The following is a 19,146-nucleotide window of genomic DNA, read 5'->3' on the forward strand; positions in this document are numbered from 1 at the left end:
CAATTTGCAGCAACCCTCTCAAGCCCTCTTCGACCTTCAAGTCTTCTTCGCCAAAGTCTTCTTCGCCAAGATGAACTTCGCTTTACAAGTAACCAAAACTGTCCCACTCCATGCGCCAAGACGACTAACTACCAAGCACCACAGGAAGTCTCGAGCCGGAACGTCCATCTTGCACGCCACGAGACATGCACCCATTTCCTCCACCGCGACCTCACTCTGCAGAGTCCACTTGGGTCAGCTCGTCGACTTGGGCCAGAAGATGAACAACGTAGCCTAGATCTCACGTAGTGCACTCGGACATCGCCAAGAAGAAGGAATCCAGCCGGCTTCGACAGCATCAAGCACTCCAGAGAACGAAGCGAGGACGACACGGAGCACAGCGTACTAGTCCTTGATAGTACCATGCGTCTCCGTCTAAAGAGAAGCATCGACCTGTATCTAGAGAGTCGACTCGAGCGCTCCAGACATTAATTGCTGCTGCGTGTACTCCCACAGCACCAGAGCCCCGCTCACGTGCACATTCAGTGAGCGTACCAGTCCAAACTGGGGGATTTCCACACACACGTCGACAAGCTGCAGCACTTCGACCGGGATCCCTTCCTTCTCTCGCCCCAACACCAGCACCATCTTACGGGGCAGCGTGTAGCTCGCGAGACTCACACTGGACGCCGTTTGCTCCACTGCCACAATCGTGTAGCCCTCGCGCTTCCATCGCACAAGTGCTCGTCGTAAATCGTCACCTTGAGGTCGCACTTCTTCCAGTGGCATCCACTTGTGAGCCGTGGCGCTGACATTCACGAACGTGACGTCCTGCTGCGTCATCCGCAGGTTCGGCACGACCAGTTTCTGAGCGTTGAAGATCTCGCAAGTCCGTGCCAGTCCAGCCAGATTCGGGACCTTGTCCACCAAGCTTGCACACATGATAAGAGGCTGTCGAGGTCGTTGACGGGCGTTCAGCGTCGCTCCACGTCGTGCTGCGTCAAAGTCGGCACGCATCGCTGCAGGGAGCGCACTGTCCACCAGCAGCAGCGCCGTCGTGTCAATTTTACGCTGCACAGTGAGGATTCCACTTACGCTATCCGTCTCCATGCTGCTCTTCTGCTCTGAAGGAGTTGGAGGAAAGTTCTCGAGCTGGTACTGCGCGTAGAGCTCGTTCATGGCAGTCTTGAGCTGTTCACTGAAGCGCAGAGCGTCGTCACGAGGTAAGAGCTCTCCGAACTCGCTAATGAAGCCAGAAGAGAGCATCCCCAGCAACGAACTCTCGTAGTCCGGGTGGAACTCGTCCAGTTGTCGAGCTTGACGTCGTAGCATTCGCTTGCACTCCTTGTTGTTGCTCAGATAACGCGCCGTGCCCTCCAGAAAGCGGAGACCTGGAGTGTCTTTAGAGCTTTGTTTCAAGTAGTGGATGTGGCGAGGAAGCACCTTGGCCAGAAGATACTGAGCCAGTACGCGAGTGTAGCCATGAGACGTATTCAACCACGGCAACATGATCTCCAGCAGTTCTCCACAGTCGACGTCAAGACTGTTGTCGTCCAGCTTGGTGTCCACCAAATACGCCGACACAAGTAACAGTGAAGCGCCCACTTGTGGCATCAGATTCGCATCGCCAAGCATGGGCAGCAACACGCCAGAGCAAATCTCCGTTGGGAACTTGGCAGCCATCCGCATACCGAACAGCTCCATGTAGTAGCGAACACTGGGCAGTTGAGGCACAGCAAATGCAGTAGCTAGAGTAGGAAGCAACTCTGTCAGCTGCGACTTGGTCACGTGTGCACTGACGATGCAGAGAGCCTGCCAGGAGCGCAGTTTCTTGCCGAACCCATCGCTGTTGAGCATGTGTTGCTTCTGCCACTCAGGCGTCACATTGAGCTTCAGAAGTCGAGCTGTCAGAGCATCAAAGAGCTGCTGCGTATCGTTACTGGACGAGCTCTTGTCGACAGCGACGTCGTCCACGAAGCTCAACATGACAAGCCGCACAAATCTGTCCTTGGCGTGGGTCGTGACCGCTGCTGTCTGGTTGCCATCGAGAGGAGAATAGCCTTGGAATCCTTGGAATGGAGCACCCGCATCCGTTGCCAGCTGCTCCTTCTCGTCGATCAAAGGTTCCTTATACAGCAGCAGCTCCACCAGCTCGTCTACAAAGGACAGAGCCGACACTGGGTGTGCACGCCACGTTTGACATAAGCGACACGCCAAGTGGAAGACCACATTGGGTCTGTGTCTCGAGCCAAAGCGGATAAACCCTGCCAGCCAGAGCTTCATCGTCGAAGTCAGCTCAGCTCGCAGCAGGAATACTGGCTGGAACATACACGTCACGACAGCTCGAGTGAGGGTGTCAGGCTTGGCCTTGCTGTCGTTGTACGCCGTCCAGATTTCCTCTAACAAACTATCAATATCCTTCGAGGCCTGGACCAGTGACCCAGCCAGTTGTGCCAGCGTGAGAGACAGCACGTTGACCATCTGAATCAACGCCGAAGGGTCCATGCCGGCAGTGGGCAACGCCTCGACACACGCGTCATAGGTCGCTCGAAGTAGTTTCGTGTCGATGAAAGACGAGGATTTCACGACGCGATGCAATAGAATCCACTTGCTGGCAGCCAAACTGACAGCACAACGCGCGTCGAGCTTCCCACTGTAACGTCGACTTGTGTCCAGCGCTAAGAGCAGCGGGAGAATACGCTCACTTTCAAACGCACGTAGAGAGTCGATAGCGGCAGCGTTGGTGGCAATAATGGACAAAGACTTCGCCGCTAAAGCCAAGTCGAACACATTTCGATCAGCGGAAGCCATGACGATCTTAAGCTCTTCACAAAGAGCATCCAGGGCGTTCATCTCGTCCATCTTTCCAGCCGAAACCATCGTGTTTGTACTCATTTGTGTAGCCACATAGACATCAGATGCAACGAGCTCCATGATATCTCCCATTTCGTCATCCCCTGACTGCTTTTCCAGCCAGCTCCGGACGACTGTCATAGCAGATTTAAACAGATACAAACAGTTGACTTGTCCGTCATAAAAAGACTCGCGTTCGAACAAGAACGTAAGACCTTGTGACGGACAATCCACGAGATCCTGAACTTGCTCTTCTAACTTGGCAACCAAAAGCACAAGCCGCGCGATATCCAACTCTTCTGTCGAAGTCTCGCACAGCAACTTACTGATTGGAGCACGCAACACAATGTGCGTCTTCGAAATATGGTATGACGCTTCTTGATAGTAAGTTTCTGGTGCACTTCTGTTTTCTGCTGTTAAAAGCAGCAATCTCGCCAGTTGAGTCGAGCTCAGAGAATCCTCAAATCTGCCTTCCACTCGTGGCTTCAAGTATGTTCCGAGTGCAGTTGCCAGAGCGTGTTTGCTCTCACCAGAGGAAACATTCATCCACGCTAGAAAACGCACTAGCGCCTCACCATCATCTGCCACTAAGGTACTCGTGGGGAAGACGCAAAGAACACGAGCTAATGTCAGCAGCGACAGTGACGAGACACTCACGAAGCCTCCAGTGAGCGCGTGGCACAACGCACGAAGCATTTTCGTCCGCATCGCTTGTGAGAACGACTGCATGGCATGCACGTCCAGCAAGAACCGAAGGCGCTCAACTGCTGCATCGCTTAGAGTCATTTTCGACGTCGACAAGACTGTACGTTTTAAATGAGGAGACTGGAATACTTGCAGCATACTCAACAGCGCTTCGGGCGAGTGGCTGTCTGCGTCTTGTCCAAAAATCGCTTCTTCAATAGCAGCAACAAAAACATCCAATACACGTTCATTCCGGCTTTGAGAAGCGAGAAAAGATGCCAAGAAGTCAGCAACCAACGCCTGGAAACGGGCACGATGTGCTTGCTTGTACAGCATGGGGTTGTTGCACGCACGTAACACGTTATTAAGTACGAATTGCTGGAAAGCAGGCGCGCAGGAGAAAGAAGCTTGATGATCCACGTCGTTGGGAGTACTGTTTTGGTCCCACAATCTCCAATTCTCCACACATGTTTCCATAAACTTCGAGATAAATAACCGCTTGACGACGGGGTTGTCATGGGCGAATAAACGCACCAAGAGACTCTGCATCCAGTCGAACGTCAGCTGTACAGGCCACTGCTCACTCCTCTGTTGGTTGGCTGAATCAACGATCAAGTAGCTCTTTAATAGACCTGATACTTGCGGCCAAACCTGCTCAATCAGATGCTGTTCGTGATGCATCTGAATGACTTCTGAAGCCGTGAGAAAGCTCTGCCACGTGTTTATCCATGGTTGGTTGTCTTCCTTTGACGCCATAGCACAGTGAGAGAAGGCGATCTTGAGAATGTGAAGCCCCTGCTTGCGCAGCAGTGGGTCGTTGTGGCGAAGGGCAAAACAGAGTAGTTTTTGCAGCTTGACGTCTGCAATAGTTTCGAGTGGGGCCGTGGGTATCATGACACAGACTATATAGAGAAGTTCTTGAGGGAATGTCGTCTGTAGTGGGTCCCACGTATCCAGCACCATCGTCAATAGTCTCTTGTAAAGAGCTCCATCGCCGTTTTCTAGCTGTTTTGGTACAATATGCAGTGTCACGGCTCTCAGGAACTCTGGACGCTGTCTCCAGGTGTCTGTAGCTAGTTTACAGACCTGCATTGCGTCTTCCAGCCCATCCGTCTGCCGCAGCAGAAGCTCCAGCAACCTGCACAGCGAGTCGTAGCTCACTTCTTCGTCTCCAGGCTCCTGTACAAGCTCTTGCACTCGAATTGAAAGGTCCTTAGCAGCAACTTGATCTCTCTGCGTATCTAAAAGCCTATGAAGCATCCCCAGCGAAGCATGATGTAGTGCAACGTAGCTTTTAAGCTTCAGTATAGGCAGCAGCACGTCTGTTGTCAGCTTTCCGGACAATAGCAGCGTCGATCGCTCTTTCGACGACTCAATTAGCTGCAAATATTCTTCCAGCAGCACCGAAGAGGCCACTAGAATGAAGTGGAATCGTCTAATGTCGTCATTACCAGTGGGGAAGGGAGTTAACAGTGCTACAATCCCCTTTGCATCTTCTCTGAAGAGCTCCTGAACCTGATTCTCGCTCAGTGATAGACCGGTAGCTACCAGTTCAAGCTGCGCTTCCATCTCCGCCGCGTCCAGCTCCACAGGACCGCGATACCGTCCGTGGAAACGCTGCCAACGCGCCCATGCTGCCTCAATTGCCTCCATCACTTAAGGCAAGAGGAAACTAGCGTCCGATTGGATAAAACCCGAACAATGTATTCTGATTGGCTACTTAGAATGTAGCCATTTTGCTACCATCCACTTTTCACCATTCAACCATGCACTTCTGTCCGTCATGCGGCAACATCCTGCTTGTGGAGCCCGACGTACGTGTATACGCTGCTTTAGTGCAATGTCCCGTAGCTAACTGTGCTCTCTTCGTATGTATACAGTCCGATGGCATGCGTTTCTTCTGCCAGACGTGTCCTTACCTGTTCCAGATTAATGACAAAGTGGAGAAGAAGGTGCCGCTACAGCGCAAACAGGTGGACGACGTGCTGGGCGGCGACGAAGCCTGGGAGAACGTCGACCAGACCGAAAGTACGTCGCTATTCAATGAAACATTACTGAATAAATGACTTACCACCTCTCTCATCAGCTCGCTGCCCTCATTGCGAGTACAACAAGGCCTACTTCATGCAGATCCAGATCCGATCAGCCGACGAGCCGTCCACGACCTTCTACAAGTGTGTGCAGTGCAAGAAGCAGTGGAACGATTAACTTCCAATCACATCATAGATACATGTATCTCCTTTGCCTTCACAATTAACCTACGGACGTATATATTACGGCGTCATTAACGATTCATGCGCGCTGCACGTTGCGTACGTCGGCAGTTGTCGCACGTCTGGTTGCAGTCTGAGCGCTGGAATTGCTGGCCAAAGTACGATATAAGCAGTTGTCGACGACACGTCGTGTCATCCTCGCAGTATTCCGCCATTGACCTGAGCTTCTCTATGTGAACGGCGCGTGTCTTCTTCGTCATTCCTTTCTGTGGCATCGACAAGATGTTGCGCATCTTGGACACGTCACGTGGACTGTAGAACAAGATACATTGCGACGGCTTCCCGTCTCGCCCGGCTCGCCCAGCTTCTTGGTAGTAGCCTTCAATGGACTTGGCTACCGAGAAGTGGATCACATAGCGCACGTCGGGTTTGTTTATACCCATCCCATAAGCGATCGTAGCACACACGATACTAAGCTGACCGTTCTGCCAAGCCTCTTGTACCATGTGTCGGTCAGTGGCGGACTGTCCAGCATGGTAGAAATCAGCGCTTAATCCGTGGTCAAAGAGGTAGTTGGCTACATTTTCACAGTCTTGTTTCGTCATACAGTACACGATACCCACTGCGTCGGGCGGATACGTCTTCGATATGAGTTGATACAGCGCGTCCAGGGCCTTCTTATCGCCTCCGCGAGGCTTATCGCGCACCTCGAAAGTAAGGTTCTGTCGGTTAAAACTCATGGAAAACACGTGTCCGTTTGATATCAACAGCGACTTCTTGACGTGGTCGATGACCTTGGGTGGCGCTGTCGCTGTTAATGCCATCAGAGGCACGGTAGGGAAGGTTTTCTTGAGTAGCCCAAGCTGGTTATACTCGGGTCGGAAGTCGTGTCCCCATTGGCTAACACAATGAGCTTCATCGATCACGAACCGAGCCAGCATCTTGTTACGATGCAAGTCTTTTAACAAGTCCATCATCTCTGGAGACTTGATGATCTTCTCGGGTGTCAAGTACAGCAGCTTGACACTGGGCGCAGAGCGTTTCAGCTCAGCTGTGATGGATCTCTTGAGTGTTAATGACGTTTGGCTCGTTAGAAATGCGGCTGGAATGCCACATCCAGGATTCTGAATCAGCGCCGTCACTTGGTCTTGAATAAGCGATAGGAGCGGCGAGACTACAATGGTCACGCCTTTGCTCAGCACAGCAGGAAGCTGGTAGCACAGACTCTTGCCGCCTCCTGTAGGCATCAGGACAAAGCAGTCTTCTCCACGCATTGTAGCTTCTATGACCTCTCGCTGGTTCTTCCGGAAGCCGTCGTTACCGAAGACTTTTCGATTGGCTCGGGCGAGGCTATCGTTGGGACTTTTAGATGTTTGTACTGCTCGTTTCTTTGTTTGTGGAGGCTCACTCGATGCTGCTGAGCGGCTTCTACTCTGTCGGATTAAGTCTAGTGCTGTATTGGGCTCTCTGTTCTCTGGTTCGTCATCTGATTCCTCGTAGAATGAACGTTGACGCTTCTGTCGACTTAGTGGCGCGTCGTCCAGCGTCAAGTCGATGGCATCAGCGGGCGGTTTCCCTTCTTCTTGAGCTTGAGAGCGAGGTAGCGTCGAAGCTCGCTGGAAGTGTGCGTCAATCGGCACAAAGGCTGGCCCCTTCTTCCTGCGCGCCATTATTGCTTTCATGCTTTCCGCAATAACTTACACTGCGTGTATTGGCTAAAACACAGCGTTGGGCCAAAAGCGGTTCTTTCACATGATTGGCTGTATATCCTCCGATAAGCTTCACTCTAAAAAATATTAAATATTTATTAGATATTTGTTAAAGTGAAGCTTATCGGAGCATGTAAAAGAACCGCTTTGAAGAAATTTTCTTCAAGCAATAGCAGAAAGTCAATATTGTTTTTTCACCCAATCATTATCAATAACAAACTCGCATGACAACCAACACGTACGATAGTTGGGGCAGCGCCGCCGAGCACTTCGCGGACGGCTCTATCTGCCTCGGCATCGACCTAGGCACCACCAACTCATGTACTTTGCTCTATACCTCTCTACGCTTCCTATAATCCCTTATTTAACCCAAATAAACCTGCTCAATAGGCGTGGGGATGTGGTACGTGGATCGAAACCACGTGAAAATCTTTAAAAATCATCTGGATCGCGGTCGCACGACGCCCTCTGTGGTGCGCTTTGACCCTAAGAGTCAGAGCGTAGCTGTGGGCAATGTAGCTGTCGGTCTGGAGACTTCGGAGCCTGTGGAGAACACCATCCGCTCGGTCAAAAGGCTCATGGGGCAGAAATTCGACAGCAAAGCTGTAGACGTCGCCAGGATCTACGCCTCCTATGAGGTGGCACCCACCGCACAAGGAAACGTTGCAGTCCAAGTAGTCCGAGGCCAGAAAAAGGTGCAAGTGCAGCCCGAAGAGGTCTCTGCCTGTGTATTAAGAGAGCTTAAAGCCTCCGCTGATGCCTATTTCGACGGCCATACTAAGCTGGACAATGTGGTTATCACGGTACCAGCATACTTTAGCGATACGCAGAGGAAAGCGACTATTGCAAGTGCCTCAATGGCGGGATTTAAAGCTGTGAGACTGCTAAACGAGCCCACAGCGGCCGCTATGGCGTACGGATTGTTCCTGTCCGGCACAAAGCTAGTAACGGTGTTTGATTTCGGCGGAGGGACACTGGATGTGTCGCTGCTGAGTATTGAAGACGGCAAGTTTGAAGTTCTGGGCATTGGAGGCGACACGAACTTAGGCGGGGAAGATATCAATAATACTCTACTGGATCATGTGCTAGACGTGCTGTATAGACGTCATAACGTGACACGTGCCCAAGTGGGTCAAGCAGATATGGTGAGACTGAAACGAGAAGTCGAGAAGGCGAAGATCGAGCTGTCGGAGCAAGAAGACGCGGAGATATCCGTGCATGATATTGCTGACGTGTCGACGTTCACGTATACGTTGACACGACGCAAGTTCGAGCAACTATGTGACGCTATCTGGAAAAAGTCAGTGGTCCAGTATGATATTTACGGTGGTTTTTACTCAGAAAGGCTTACAATTTTTTGTGGAAAAATGTTGCAGATGTCTTCGTATTGTGTCGAGTGTGCTGAGGGACGCAGAAGTGGAACCTTCGGACATTGACGAAGTAATTCTAGTGGGGGGATCCACCCGCATCCCGGTTCTACGGACCAAGATCTCAGAGGCTTTCAACGGCAAAGTATGGTGCAGTTTAAAGTCGCGTTGGATGCCATCGGTGCGACCTCATACTGCTGTATTACTTGTGTCTTTAGGAACTCTGCATGTCTGTGAACGCTGACGAAGTGGTGTGTGAGGGAGCTGCTATCCAGGCTGCGATCTTGAGTGGAATGGACCAGCGTGTGTTCCGTGATGTTCTCATGATGGACGTCCTTCCGTTGCCAATTGGACTGGAGACTGCGGATGGCTCCATGGAAGTGATTCTCCTTAGAAATGCACGCATCCCGACGACAGTGACGAAGTATTTCCAAACGTACGAAGATGAGCAGCGTGGGCTGACTGTCGAGGTTTATGAAGGCGAGAAGGAGGTCGCTAAGGAGAACGACCACATCTGCTACTTTAACTTCGCGCTACCACGAGACAAGGTCGGCAAGGCGGGCGAGTTCGCTCATCCCGTCACTTTCACGATGAATGCCAGTGGGATTCTGCAAGTGCAGGCTGGAGTTCACCACGATTCAGAGGAATCGCCCATGTCGAAAGCTGCCGTCTTCCTCATGGGAGCTTACATTCTCGCGCTCTCCGGGTTTTATGTGTTTTTCCGGATTTACTTTGCCGACGAGAGGGACATCACGGCATGACAGACGACGGATCTACAGCTAGGACCTTCAGTACATGGATGAAAAATTACTTTCTTCTTGCTATCTTAGTCTGCAAGACATTTCAGGAAAAGCTTTTTATTAACCCCTCTGATACCGCAAATGGAGTCTCTGAACGTGCAAACATTACGTCGTAACTTACGACGTCCTAATAACAGCATTATTGTATAGGGGCGCCCCTTTTGCCGTAGGATACATCGGCGATGGTGAATAAAGTTTTGAAGTGTTTGGTCTTCACATGTCGTATACTTACGACCTCTTCTAAACGCCAACGCATAGAGAAGTCTCAACTTACGACTTCTACTAAAGCCTGATTCAAGAAATGTACTAACCACGTACAAAATCAATTACATAAAACAACGACACTCGAGATACTACAATCAAACCCCCGTTTTATGGCGTTTTAAACGTTAGCTACATACGCAGTTTCGCCCTCGTCATCAGCATCGTCCTCCTCTTCCCGCAACAACTCACGGCGTGTTTTCTTGCGCGCTCCAAACTTGGCCGGACGTCGAAACACAACTCGTTTCCCAAGTGACTCAGGAATTGATTTTCCACACTTAAAATCTTCATGCCAAATCTGGAAGCATGTTTTCGCGATTCCATTGTACTCACGCCGAGCTTTCGGGCAGAGGAAAAATTTGGCCTCGCCGCTGGAGCAGTCTTCGCAGTAGAATGTCGTCTGGAAAGATTTTTTTCTTTCACCGCGAAGAAGTGCGCATACCTTACACGCACGCTGTCTACGCTTTTGAGCGCCGGACACAATGACCCAGTCATCGTACTTGGCGCAATTCTCGCGGCCCGGCATACCTCCTTGTGTGTGATAAAAGCATTCACGATCGCCAGATCTAGGAAGCCTAAAAATAAGGACTTGTAGTACTTTCGAAACCGATAAGCCATTTGAATTGAGAACGACTGCAGGCGGAGTTGATCATGAATATCAACTCCGCCCATCCACCGCTGATAATCGGTCACTAGCTTGGGACACTTCACAGTAATCGTCCCAATCTGTTTCACATTGCGCTGAATCGTATCCTCCTCCATCGATGCACCCGTGGCCAAATAATGGACTGGCTTTCTATCCCACCAGCGGCACGCAACCATTGTAGGTGCTGCCTCGCAGCGCGAGAACGTAAAGGTTCCTCTCTCAACCCCACGAGGCCGCGTCCGACGGCCTTCAACGACTTGACGGTCAAATCCAATGCGGTTCGTCATGATAGTTCCGACGACGTAGATAGACATACCGAGGAGCTGTAAAGCCAGCGCTACGGACGAATAATACCGATCGACAACGACCATTCGAAATCCACTAGAGCAGTCGCCAAGTAAAATTTTCATGTTGCGAATGACGGCAGCCGCACCCGTCTTGTTGTCGATAGTGGTGTATTCTCCGTCTGTTGATTCACGGGCTCCAACATAGACCTCAAACCTAAACCAGTAAGTTACGACGTTAGCTTTTCAGAATTGCTAGAGATGTCAGAAGTTACGACTTTGAAAAAAGGATACTAACGCACCTGTGGCAGTAAGCTATCTTTGAGTCGCAAACCATAAAAAGTTTGGTACCGTACCGATGAGGTTTATCTGACATAAACATCCGCGTAGTGTTCCGCCGAGACGTTGCTGGTAACACACCTTCATCGAAGGAAAACACTGCCGGCAATGTCCAGCCAGATTGGAAGCGCTGCTGCAGGATATCGACGACCGGACGCAGTTTCCACAGTTTGTCTCGAGTGCGGGGTGCATTGTTGTTTGTGAAGTGTAGATCACGTAGGATAGCTGTACATCGGTTGCGTGGCATATATTTGCCAAAGGTACCAGCAGGTAAAGCTCCGTCACACGCCATCGCCCAGTGCTTCGAAAACCGTTGCTTGTGGGGGCACAACATGTGCGCAACAAGCAGCCCGATCGCGTGCAAGATTTCGCAGGTATCGTACGCCTTCGCAGCCCTCAAACGCCGTCGTATCTGCAAAAGTGTTTCTGGTGACGCGATACGGTTGCTACGCCTCTGGCTTGAGCGTATTTTCTTGGCTTCTGAGTCAATGTTCTGGGCTCGATAGCGGTTGGTTTCAGTCGCGATGTCGACCCACAACTGCTTAGGCATGAAGTAGAACAGCAACCCTAGTGGTGTAGTTGCCATTTCCCGTAGCTCGTGCGTAGGAGTTGCTTCGTCACTTGAAAGCCCCTGGTAGCTCGGTCTACCACTTTCGAACAGAGAGGACGGTTCACTCCACTTCGTCAGGCGCAAAGCATCCTTGTCGATGTTGGCAATGGAGAGAGTCCCAGCAAGAGAAGCTACAAATGCCTCGTCAACTAGTTTCAGCTCATTATCCGGAAGTTCGTCGTCGTCTTCAACATGTTCTCTGCGCTCTACCACATCGTCCTCTTCACAGTCATCACCACCATCATCGCTGGTGCTAGATTCCATACACTCGAAGTCATCGGAGTGTTCGTCTTCTTGTAGTACATTCACATCGTCCGCTCTAACGTGGACAGCGGGTGGAGACGTATCCACACGTTCCACATCATCCTGCTTGCTCTCGTTGTCCGAGAACTGGGCATGTCCTTCTGATTCAGCTTCCGACAGCATTCGCTGGAACGCACCAACAACGACATCTTCGTCTGATAACCCGATCTGACCAGGTAACTGTTCGCAACCTCGCCATCTATCCACTTGCGTGACAGAGCTCCAATTTCCAAATGAGCACGTCTGGAACCGTGGAGCCACTCATCACTGGGTACGGATCAGCATTTCCCGCATAACCCTTTCCACCGCCCGTTTTGTGCACATGCAAGTTTGACCTGTGTGACCTTATACCTTTTGGAGCAGAAATTACACTTGATTAAAGTAATGGAACATTTTTATCGAGCCATTTGCTATTGTTGGTGTTGCTAAAGTCGTATCTTACGACTTTGTAGTTTTGTGAAGTCGTAAGATACGACCTTGATAACAGAGGGGTTAAATATTTCTTTTCAATCAAGCTCTAAATGGCTTTGCGGAAACATAGTCGAGGTATGCAGCTCCTATTTTCTCCCAATTGGCGTCGGTGTCCAAGGCAGGGGAAGCGAGAGCATTGAAAATGAGCTGGGGCTCAACTTTCCCATTGTGCCACGATTGAAACACTTTCTCTCTTGTTGCAGAATCGGTTATTATCTTCTCCGGTGTTTCGGCTTTCAATTGCGCTACAAGTTTCGCAATTTCCTCCTCCTTAGCCGCTTTAGCTGCAGCTTCGGCTGCGGCTTTCACTTCGCCTTTTGCAATGGCTAATGCTTCCTTGATCTCCTTGATGCGCTCAGACTTTCGAAGGTCTTTTAGCCTCGTCCAGAAGGAAAGCCCGTTCACCCCTCGTTCCTCCTCTGAGGCTTCACTCTCGTCGCCTTGTTTCTGCTCGCCTTCTCCGTCAATCGTGGCAACAACAGTTGGCGAAAATGCCGTTTTTAAATGTCGACGTATCGTTGCGTCTGCCGACCGAGCACTGCTGTCTGCTAGGAGAATGAAACCCACCACCATTGGTAGGACTAGCTACTGTTGTTCATCCGTGATTCATCCCGATTCGTCCCCAGTCGTCCCGAGTCGACAGGGGTCCTTCCGCACACCCTATTGCAGGACAGAGCAATGTAGCCACTTCAATATCACATCGAAATTTTCCCGCCACTTCAATTTCAAATTTCCCGCCTCTACGATCTTGGCATCTCAAGCAGATCTCCTTGACAGCTCGAAGAGATGATTCTCCTGCTGCTGGCAGCCTTGGTTGCCCCCTTGGCCTTGGCTGTGACTTGTGGCCGGCGTCGCGGGGGTCGATTTGGTCCATTATGGGACGAGTTTACGATTGTCGAAGGAACGGAAACGAAAAAGCGTAAGGACGCCAAGTGCGATCACAAAAACGCAACAGGCTACAGCAGGAGGTGACAGATTTTCTGGATGAAAAGCTCGGATGGATTGATGATGATCGTGGTATTTATTATCAATAGCCACCTTTTAAATGGTGGGGGTGGGATGGAAGTGAGAAGTATCCGTTACTTGCACCTATCGCGCTACGAATTTTCACAGTTCCGACGTCTTCAGCGGCGTCAGAGCGATCGTGGAGTATTTTTAAGTTTATTCACTCATCCCGTAAAAATCGGCTAAGCAATAGCAGGGTTTTTAAGCTGGCGTTCATTTACCTAAACCACGGGGCCAAGGACGCAAACGCACCCATCGTGTTCAATTTAGTCAACCTTGTTTGGACTTCAGAGAGCAACTCATCGAGCAGCCCAGAGAGCGACTTTGCTAACAGCGTTGAGTTTTTGGAGAGCATCTGCGAACTGGAACGATTGGTTGCAGACCCTGCATCTCAAGAAGGATATGAGTGGTTTGACGGAACGCACTGGGCAGACGAAGATTTTTTTACCTGTGGATGAAGAAATCGTAACAGAGTACATGATTTCTGTATAGTGCGAGATCATGGCTCGCACTAAAGCGTGGCGTGATCGACGTCGAAAGGCTCCTGCGCTATGCAGGAAGCTTGGTTTTGCGTCCTAGCGATAGGATATTTTGGGTAATTTAAACACCATTTATTTCAGTCCACTAATTAAAACTATCACACGGATGAATATTCATCCGTGCCGGACGAATCGGGACGAATCGGGATGAATCACGGATGAACAACAGTAGGACTAGCGATAGACGCATCCTTTACAGCTTCAGCAGAGAAAAATTAGGAATCGGTGTCCTACAGCTCTTGTTGAATTTTAGAATGTGACTGTACGTGCAAGTACAGAAATCGATTTTTACCTATAACATATTTTTAAAGAAAGAGCTGGGACTTACCAAGATTGTTTTCATGGCTAACGCGCGGCTGTATATCCAACGACGCTGTGATATAATTTGACGGTGGGTTCAAAATATCGTGGAAATGTCTCTCAAAATCTCGCTCTTAGCACAAGGACAGCAATGTATCCCATTATGTTATATATCACAGCGCGTTACGTACACAAAGGGTATATTACGTACTAATGAAGTTCGTGACTAGAATACAATTGACAAGGTACGTCCACCTACACCATTGAAATCTTATGTTGCATCAGCGATAGTATGTTGCTGGTAATATAAATAAATCGTCTTGAATGCTGTGAAGGACAAGTACATGTACGAGCAGCGGAATGTTACCTTGTGAGATCGATATATAAGGACTTTGTGTAGGCTCCTGTTGCAAGAAGAAACATGAATCTATTTCACCTTTAAGCTTCAATTTGAGCCTTATTCACGACAACAAGTGTTACGGGGTCACACAGCACCTTGCGCTAGAAGAAGTTGGCTTCCGAGAGTATACAAACTCTCAGTGAACGGCAGTTCACAGGTCCCCTTTTACCAAAAGGGAGCGCAGTGACCAATATAAGGTAGGTTGTAAGCTAACATGTAAGTATATTTAAAGGTAGGCTAAGCTGGAATTAAATACAAACTATAAGTCACCGATAGAAAAGCAATGTCATTAGCCAATGGACAACCTTGGTACCTTGTACCAAATATCCCGAAGTATGACGTGTCATACTTCTGAAGTGTGACGTATCACACTTCATGTAACTAGGGGTACACTTAGGGCTACGTACCCCGTTACATCCTCCCCCACTTAGGTTCGGTTTACCGACCAATTAAAATGAAGAAGTGTACGTCACAAACTCACATTCTTAAAGTCGAAAAACATCGACTTGGCCACGCGAGCGCGGCGGAGGTTCACTTCACAGTTAGAGCCTCGAGCAGCAGTCTGTGCGCTCCTCTTCTTGGTCTCCACATCGACCGTTACGATGCCCCGTGGCACTGCGAAGGGCGGTGCGAAGACACGCTCCAAGGCTGCTGCCGGAAAGGCGCAAGCCAAGAGCACTAAGCCTCACAGCAAAGGCTCGGCACTCCAGGAGGCTACTAAGGTGGCCTCCGAGGCGATTGGCTCTACTGGTGACGCGGCTGTGTGCAAGCGACGAGCAAGCGCCGCAGTCCATCACCCTCGGCCTCCCCAGACAACCGTCCGAACCCTCTGTTCGCTGAACGTGAGTTCGACTCAGGCGGTGAGGACGAAGCCGAGTCCTGGAGCACCCACGATAGTTTGTGGGCTCTACGGGAGGGCTTAGCCCAGTGCCCAGCGAGCACAAAGACGACAGCGTGCAGTCGCTCGCTTGCTGAGGGTCTTGCGCGGGCTAAGGCCGCTAAAGCCGAAGGCGCCAAGCCCTTTAAGAAGCGTACGGCTTCGTAGTCTCCACTCCGCGAGGAGAAGGAGACAGGGTACTCCCATCGGGGTCTCTTCGATTCATCGGATGAAGAGGACGAGAAGGAAGAGGAAGAGGGTGCTATTCCTGATCCCCGGGAGATCTCTAACGACCCCTACCAGCAGCAGGAGGAATTCCAGGCTGCCCAGCGTGCGCGTGGGGGTTCGGTGGTGGCACCCGTCAGCCAGGGAGCTGCCACCAACTCAAGAGGGTATTGGTTTCCCGAAAAGCGCACTGGGTCTGACCTCTTCCTGGAGCTTCTCGTCGCTCCCCGTGGCCTTGTTGGCGGCCACACCTTTAGGGGTGTTTATGAGCGTACCCTTGTCCAGAAGGAACAGTTGTTTGTTGACAACTTGGAGGTTGCTCGGTGTGTGCTTCTCGCGCCACACCGCATCCCCCCTAAGGACTTTACGAATTGTCGCAAGAAGCCTGAGAGCCGGGGTGGCCTCTACCCTCTTTGGGGCTACCCCTGTGTTCTGCCCGAGAACTGCCCCACTTGGAGTTCTTGTGAGGACATGTTCTGGGCTTGGGTGGAGTATCTCAAGTCCTCACCCTCGGTGTTACGGAAGCAACATGAAGATCAGCTGTTGTCCCGCATCCTGGACCAGCGTGATCTTCGTGTTCGGTGTGCCCACATGGTCAGCAAGCGCATGCTGCCAAGGGACATTCTGAAGCGCGCGGCTTCTAGCGTTCACGATGAGCGCGGGTACGGAGTGTCGTCAACGTCCGCACCCCGTGTGGGTAAGAAGCCCCGGACTAATTATGAAGCTGCCGCCGCTTCTGTTCCCAGATTGCGACAGCGTTCGGGCAGTCAATCAGGAGCCGCTCAATCGGTTCCCACGAGTTCTCGGAGTGGGCATAACCCCTTCACTTCACGAGGAGCTGTCCCTTTCCGCGACGCAGTTGCTCCTTGAGAATCCGCTCCACGTGGTAGTGGACTTCACCATTTCGGTCACGCAGGGGCGGAGGTGCCCTCGTACGAGTACGAGCGCTTCTCCTGTGGGCCCGCCTTCGTCAACGCGTCCTCGTGCTTGAGATTGCACTTAACCTTGGGAGTGGCGGTGATGCTACCGCCCAGACCGGGAATCAGGGCGAGCTCGCTCGTCTTGCGGGCCGCCTGGACCTGTTGCAGCGTGAGGTCGCGAGCCTGTATCTGCGGGTGGACCGGCGGGCCTCTTCGTCCGATCTGGACGAGGCCTTCTGTATGATCCGACTTATCTTAACTCTGCTGCTACATCCGGATCCGCCTCCGGCGCACTCCCAGTCGTACGCGTATGGTACGTACCCGGCGTAATCAACGTACTCGGCGTATGGCTCCGGGGTCCGTTCGTACGGGGCCTCTCCAGCGTACGGTCTTGACCGCAGCTTTGCCGTTCAGACCGAGGCTTGGGTACCTGCTCCGACGCTTTCGTCGACGTCTGTGGTCGGCCTTCGCTTCGAGGAGCTGGGCCAAGGTGGGTCTGCGAGTCAGCAACCCCCTGCGGATCAAAGTTCGTCCAACATAGAACGTCGGGTGCGTCGTCATTGACTTAGGCAGGTCGATGATGTTCGACGCACCATGTCTGGCCAGGACTGCTAATGGTCCGATGAAGCGGTGCTTCAGCTTGTTGCTGCCGACAGAGCTGACAGTGTCTAGCGGTAGGCTCCTTGTGTCTAATAGCACAAAGTCCGCCACTTTAAATACACTTAAGTTTCCTCTTCCACCTTTATCTGAGTACTCAAACATTTTGTCTGTCCTGGGCCGCTACCATGGCATCGCGGACCCTGCTGACAGCGCTCAGCTTAGTATCCACAAATGATTCCACCTGTTTCCGCAGCGAAACTGGTCTCACATCCGAGACCTGGGAGGAAAGGGCTTTCCGAGCCTCCCCCCCACTTAGAATAGAGGGGTTAGTGTCTCTTCGAAGAGTGAGAGGCACTCTGGGGTGGCGGAAGCCGTTCAAGTAGAACGGCGTGAACCCCGTTACGCGTGCACCGCGTTGTTGAGCGCAAACTCAACAACTGGAAGCTGCGTCGACCACGTACGTGGTGCTGCCGCGCACACACTGCGCACAGTGTCCTAGAGCACTCGATTGACGCGCTCTGTCTAGCCGTCTGTCTGTGGATGGCCCACAGTGGACATCTGCAGACGAGTTCCAAGTAGAGGAAACAGCGTTTTCAAAAACGCAGCCGTGAACCGCGGGTCTCGGTCCGAGATAATCGTCTCCGGGAGACCGTGATAGCGGAACACGCCATCGACGGGCAACCTTGCGGTTCGTTCGCCCGTAACGGTAACGGAAACTGGAGCAAGATGCACCAACTTGCTCAGCCGACACACGAACACCAAAATTCCGGTGTTGTGTCCGTCGGCGGGAAGCCCAAAGATGAAGTCAAGACTCATCGACTTCCAACAATCAGCCGGTACGGGCAGGCTCTGGAGTGGAGCCGAAGAGTGCCCTGCGGGTTTGACCCGCTGACATGTTTCACATGTCTTGACGTACCGGGCGACCCACTTGTACATGTGGGTCCACCAGAAGGACTGAGCGACCGACAGAAAGGTCTTCTCGCGGCCCAAGTGGTCGCTGGAGGGCGCGTCATGCGCCTCCGCCAGGATGTCGAACTTCAGATCCTCGTCGTTGGGTACGACCACCCGTGGAGGATCAGTGGGATCCACCCGATAATAGAGGAGGCCCTCTTTCAACTCATATTGGTGGAGCCGGGAGCGCTGTCGCGACGAAAGCCAGTCAGACTTCGCGCTCGCTCCTGCCGTGAGGAACTTGACGATAGGCGCGACAGCCTCATCGTCTCGATACGACATGCGTAACCGATCATATAGATCCCTTGTCACCCGTGTGATGTGAGCCAACTTGTAGTCTGGACGTCGAGAGAGGGCGTCCGCAAACACGTTGAACTTGCCCGGCTTGTATTTGACGCGGAAGCTGTAATCCGGGAAGAAGGACAACCACCTCGCCATCCGTGGGGAGGGGTAAGGCGAATTTGCCGCCGTCCTCAAGGATGCGTGGTCTGTGTAGATCACAAAGGGCCGTGAGCCCAGAAGGTGAACCCGAAACTTCACAGGGGCATACTTCATTGCCAGGAGATCCTTGTTGTGGACAGGGTAGCTCCGTTCGGCGACTTAAGCTGCCTGGACTGGAATGAGATGTCTCGCTTATGTCTAGCCGCGTCGGCCTGCGGCAGTGCACTCCCGATGGCGTAGTCGGATGCATCGCAGACGACGCTAAACGCCTTCGTCTCGCCCGGCAGGCCCAGGACAGGGGCCTCTTGGATACTGGCCTTGATGCTGTCCAAGGCATCCTGGTGCTCTTGCTCACAGTGCCAGTCGACA

At 51.7% G+C, this 19,146-nt stretch overlaps 4 protein-coding genes across 4 annotated transcripts; 2 read left to right on the top strand and 2 right to left on the bottom strand.

The window, feature by feature from the left end:
• Window positions 1–438: 438 nt before the first annotated feature.
• Window positions 439–4,479, bottom strand: PITG_16525 (SpoU rRNA Methylase family; the record flags this gene model as incomplete). Its single annotated transcript, XM_002897504.1, has 1 exon — window positions 439–4,479. One exon carries the CDS (start codon window positions 4,477–4,479, stop codon window positions 439–441), a length of 4,041 nt encoding a protein of 1,346 aa, XP_002897550.1.
• An 803-nt stretch (window positions 4,480–5,282) lies between these two features.
• Window positions 5,283–5,724, top strand: PITG_16526 (DNA-directed RNA polymerases III 12.5 kDa polypeptide; the record flags this gene model as incomplete). The annotated part of the gene is made up of 3 exons (XM_002897505.1): window positions 5,283–5,330; window positions 5,397–5,544; window positions 5,603–5,724. 3 exons carry the CDS (start codon window positions 5,283–5,285, stop codon window positions 5,722–5,724), a joined length of 318 nt encoding a protein of 105 aa, XP_002897551.1.
• Window positions 5,725–5,769: 45 nt separating this feature from the next.
• On the bottom strand, window positions 5,770–7,419 carry PITG_16527 (bloom syndrome protein, DEAD/DEAH box helicase; the record flags this gene model as incomplete). The annotated part of the gene is made up of 1 exon (XM_002897506.1): window positions 5,770–7,419. The coding sequence occupies one exon, from the start codon at window positions 7,001–7,003 to the stop codon at window positions 5,801–5,803; it is 1,203 nt and encodes a 400-aa protein (XP_002897552.1).
• Window positions 7,420–7,662: 243 nt separating this feature from the next.
• Window positions 7,663–9,566, top strand: PITG_16528 (hsp70-like protein; the record flags this gene model as incomplete). Its single annotated transcript, XM_002897507.1, has 4 exons — window positions 7,663–7,759; window positions 7,829–8,738; window positions 8,815–8,950; window positions 9,024–9,566. 4 exons carry the CDS (start codon window positions 7,663–7,665, stop codon window positions 9,564–9,566), a joined length of 1,686 nt encoding a protein of 561 aa, XP_002897553.1.
• Window positions 9,567–19,146: the final 9,580 nt, after the last annotated feature.

The sequence above is a fragment of the Phytophthora infestans genome, genomic scaffold, assembly GCF_000142945.1.
Source record: "Phytophthora infestans T30-4 supercont1.44 genomic scaffold, whole genome shotgun sequence".
Classification (NCBI taxonomy): Eukaryota; Oomycota; class Peronosporomycetes; order Peronosporales; family Peronosporaceae; genus Phytophthora; species Phytophthora infestans.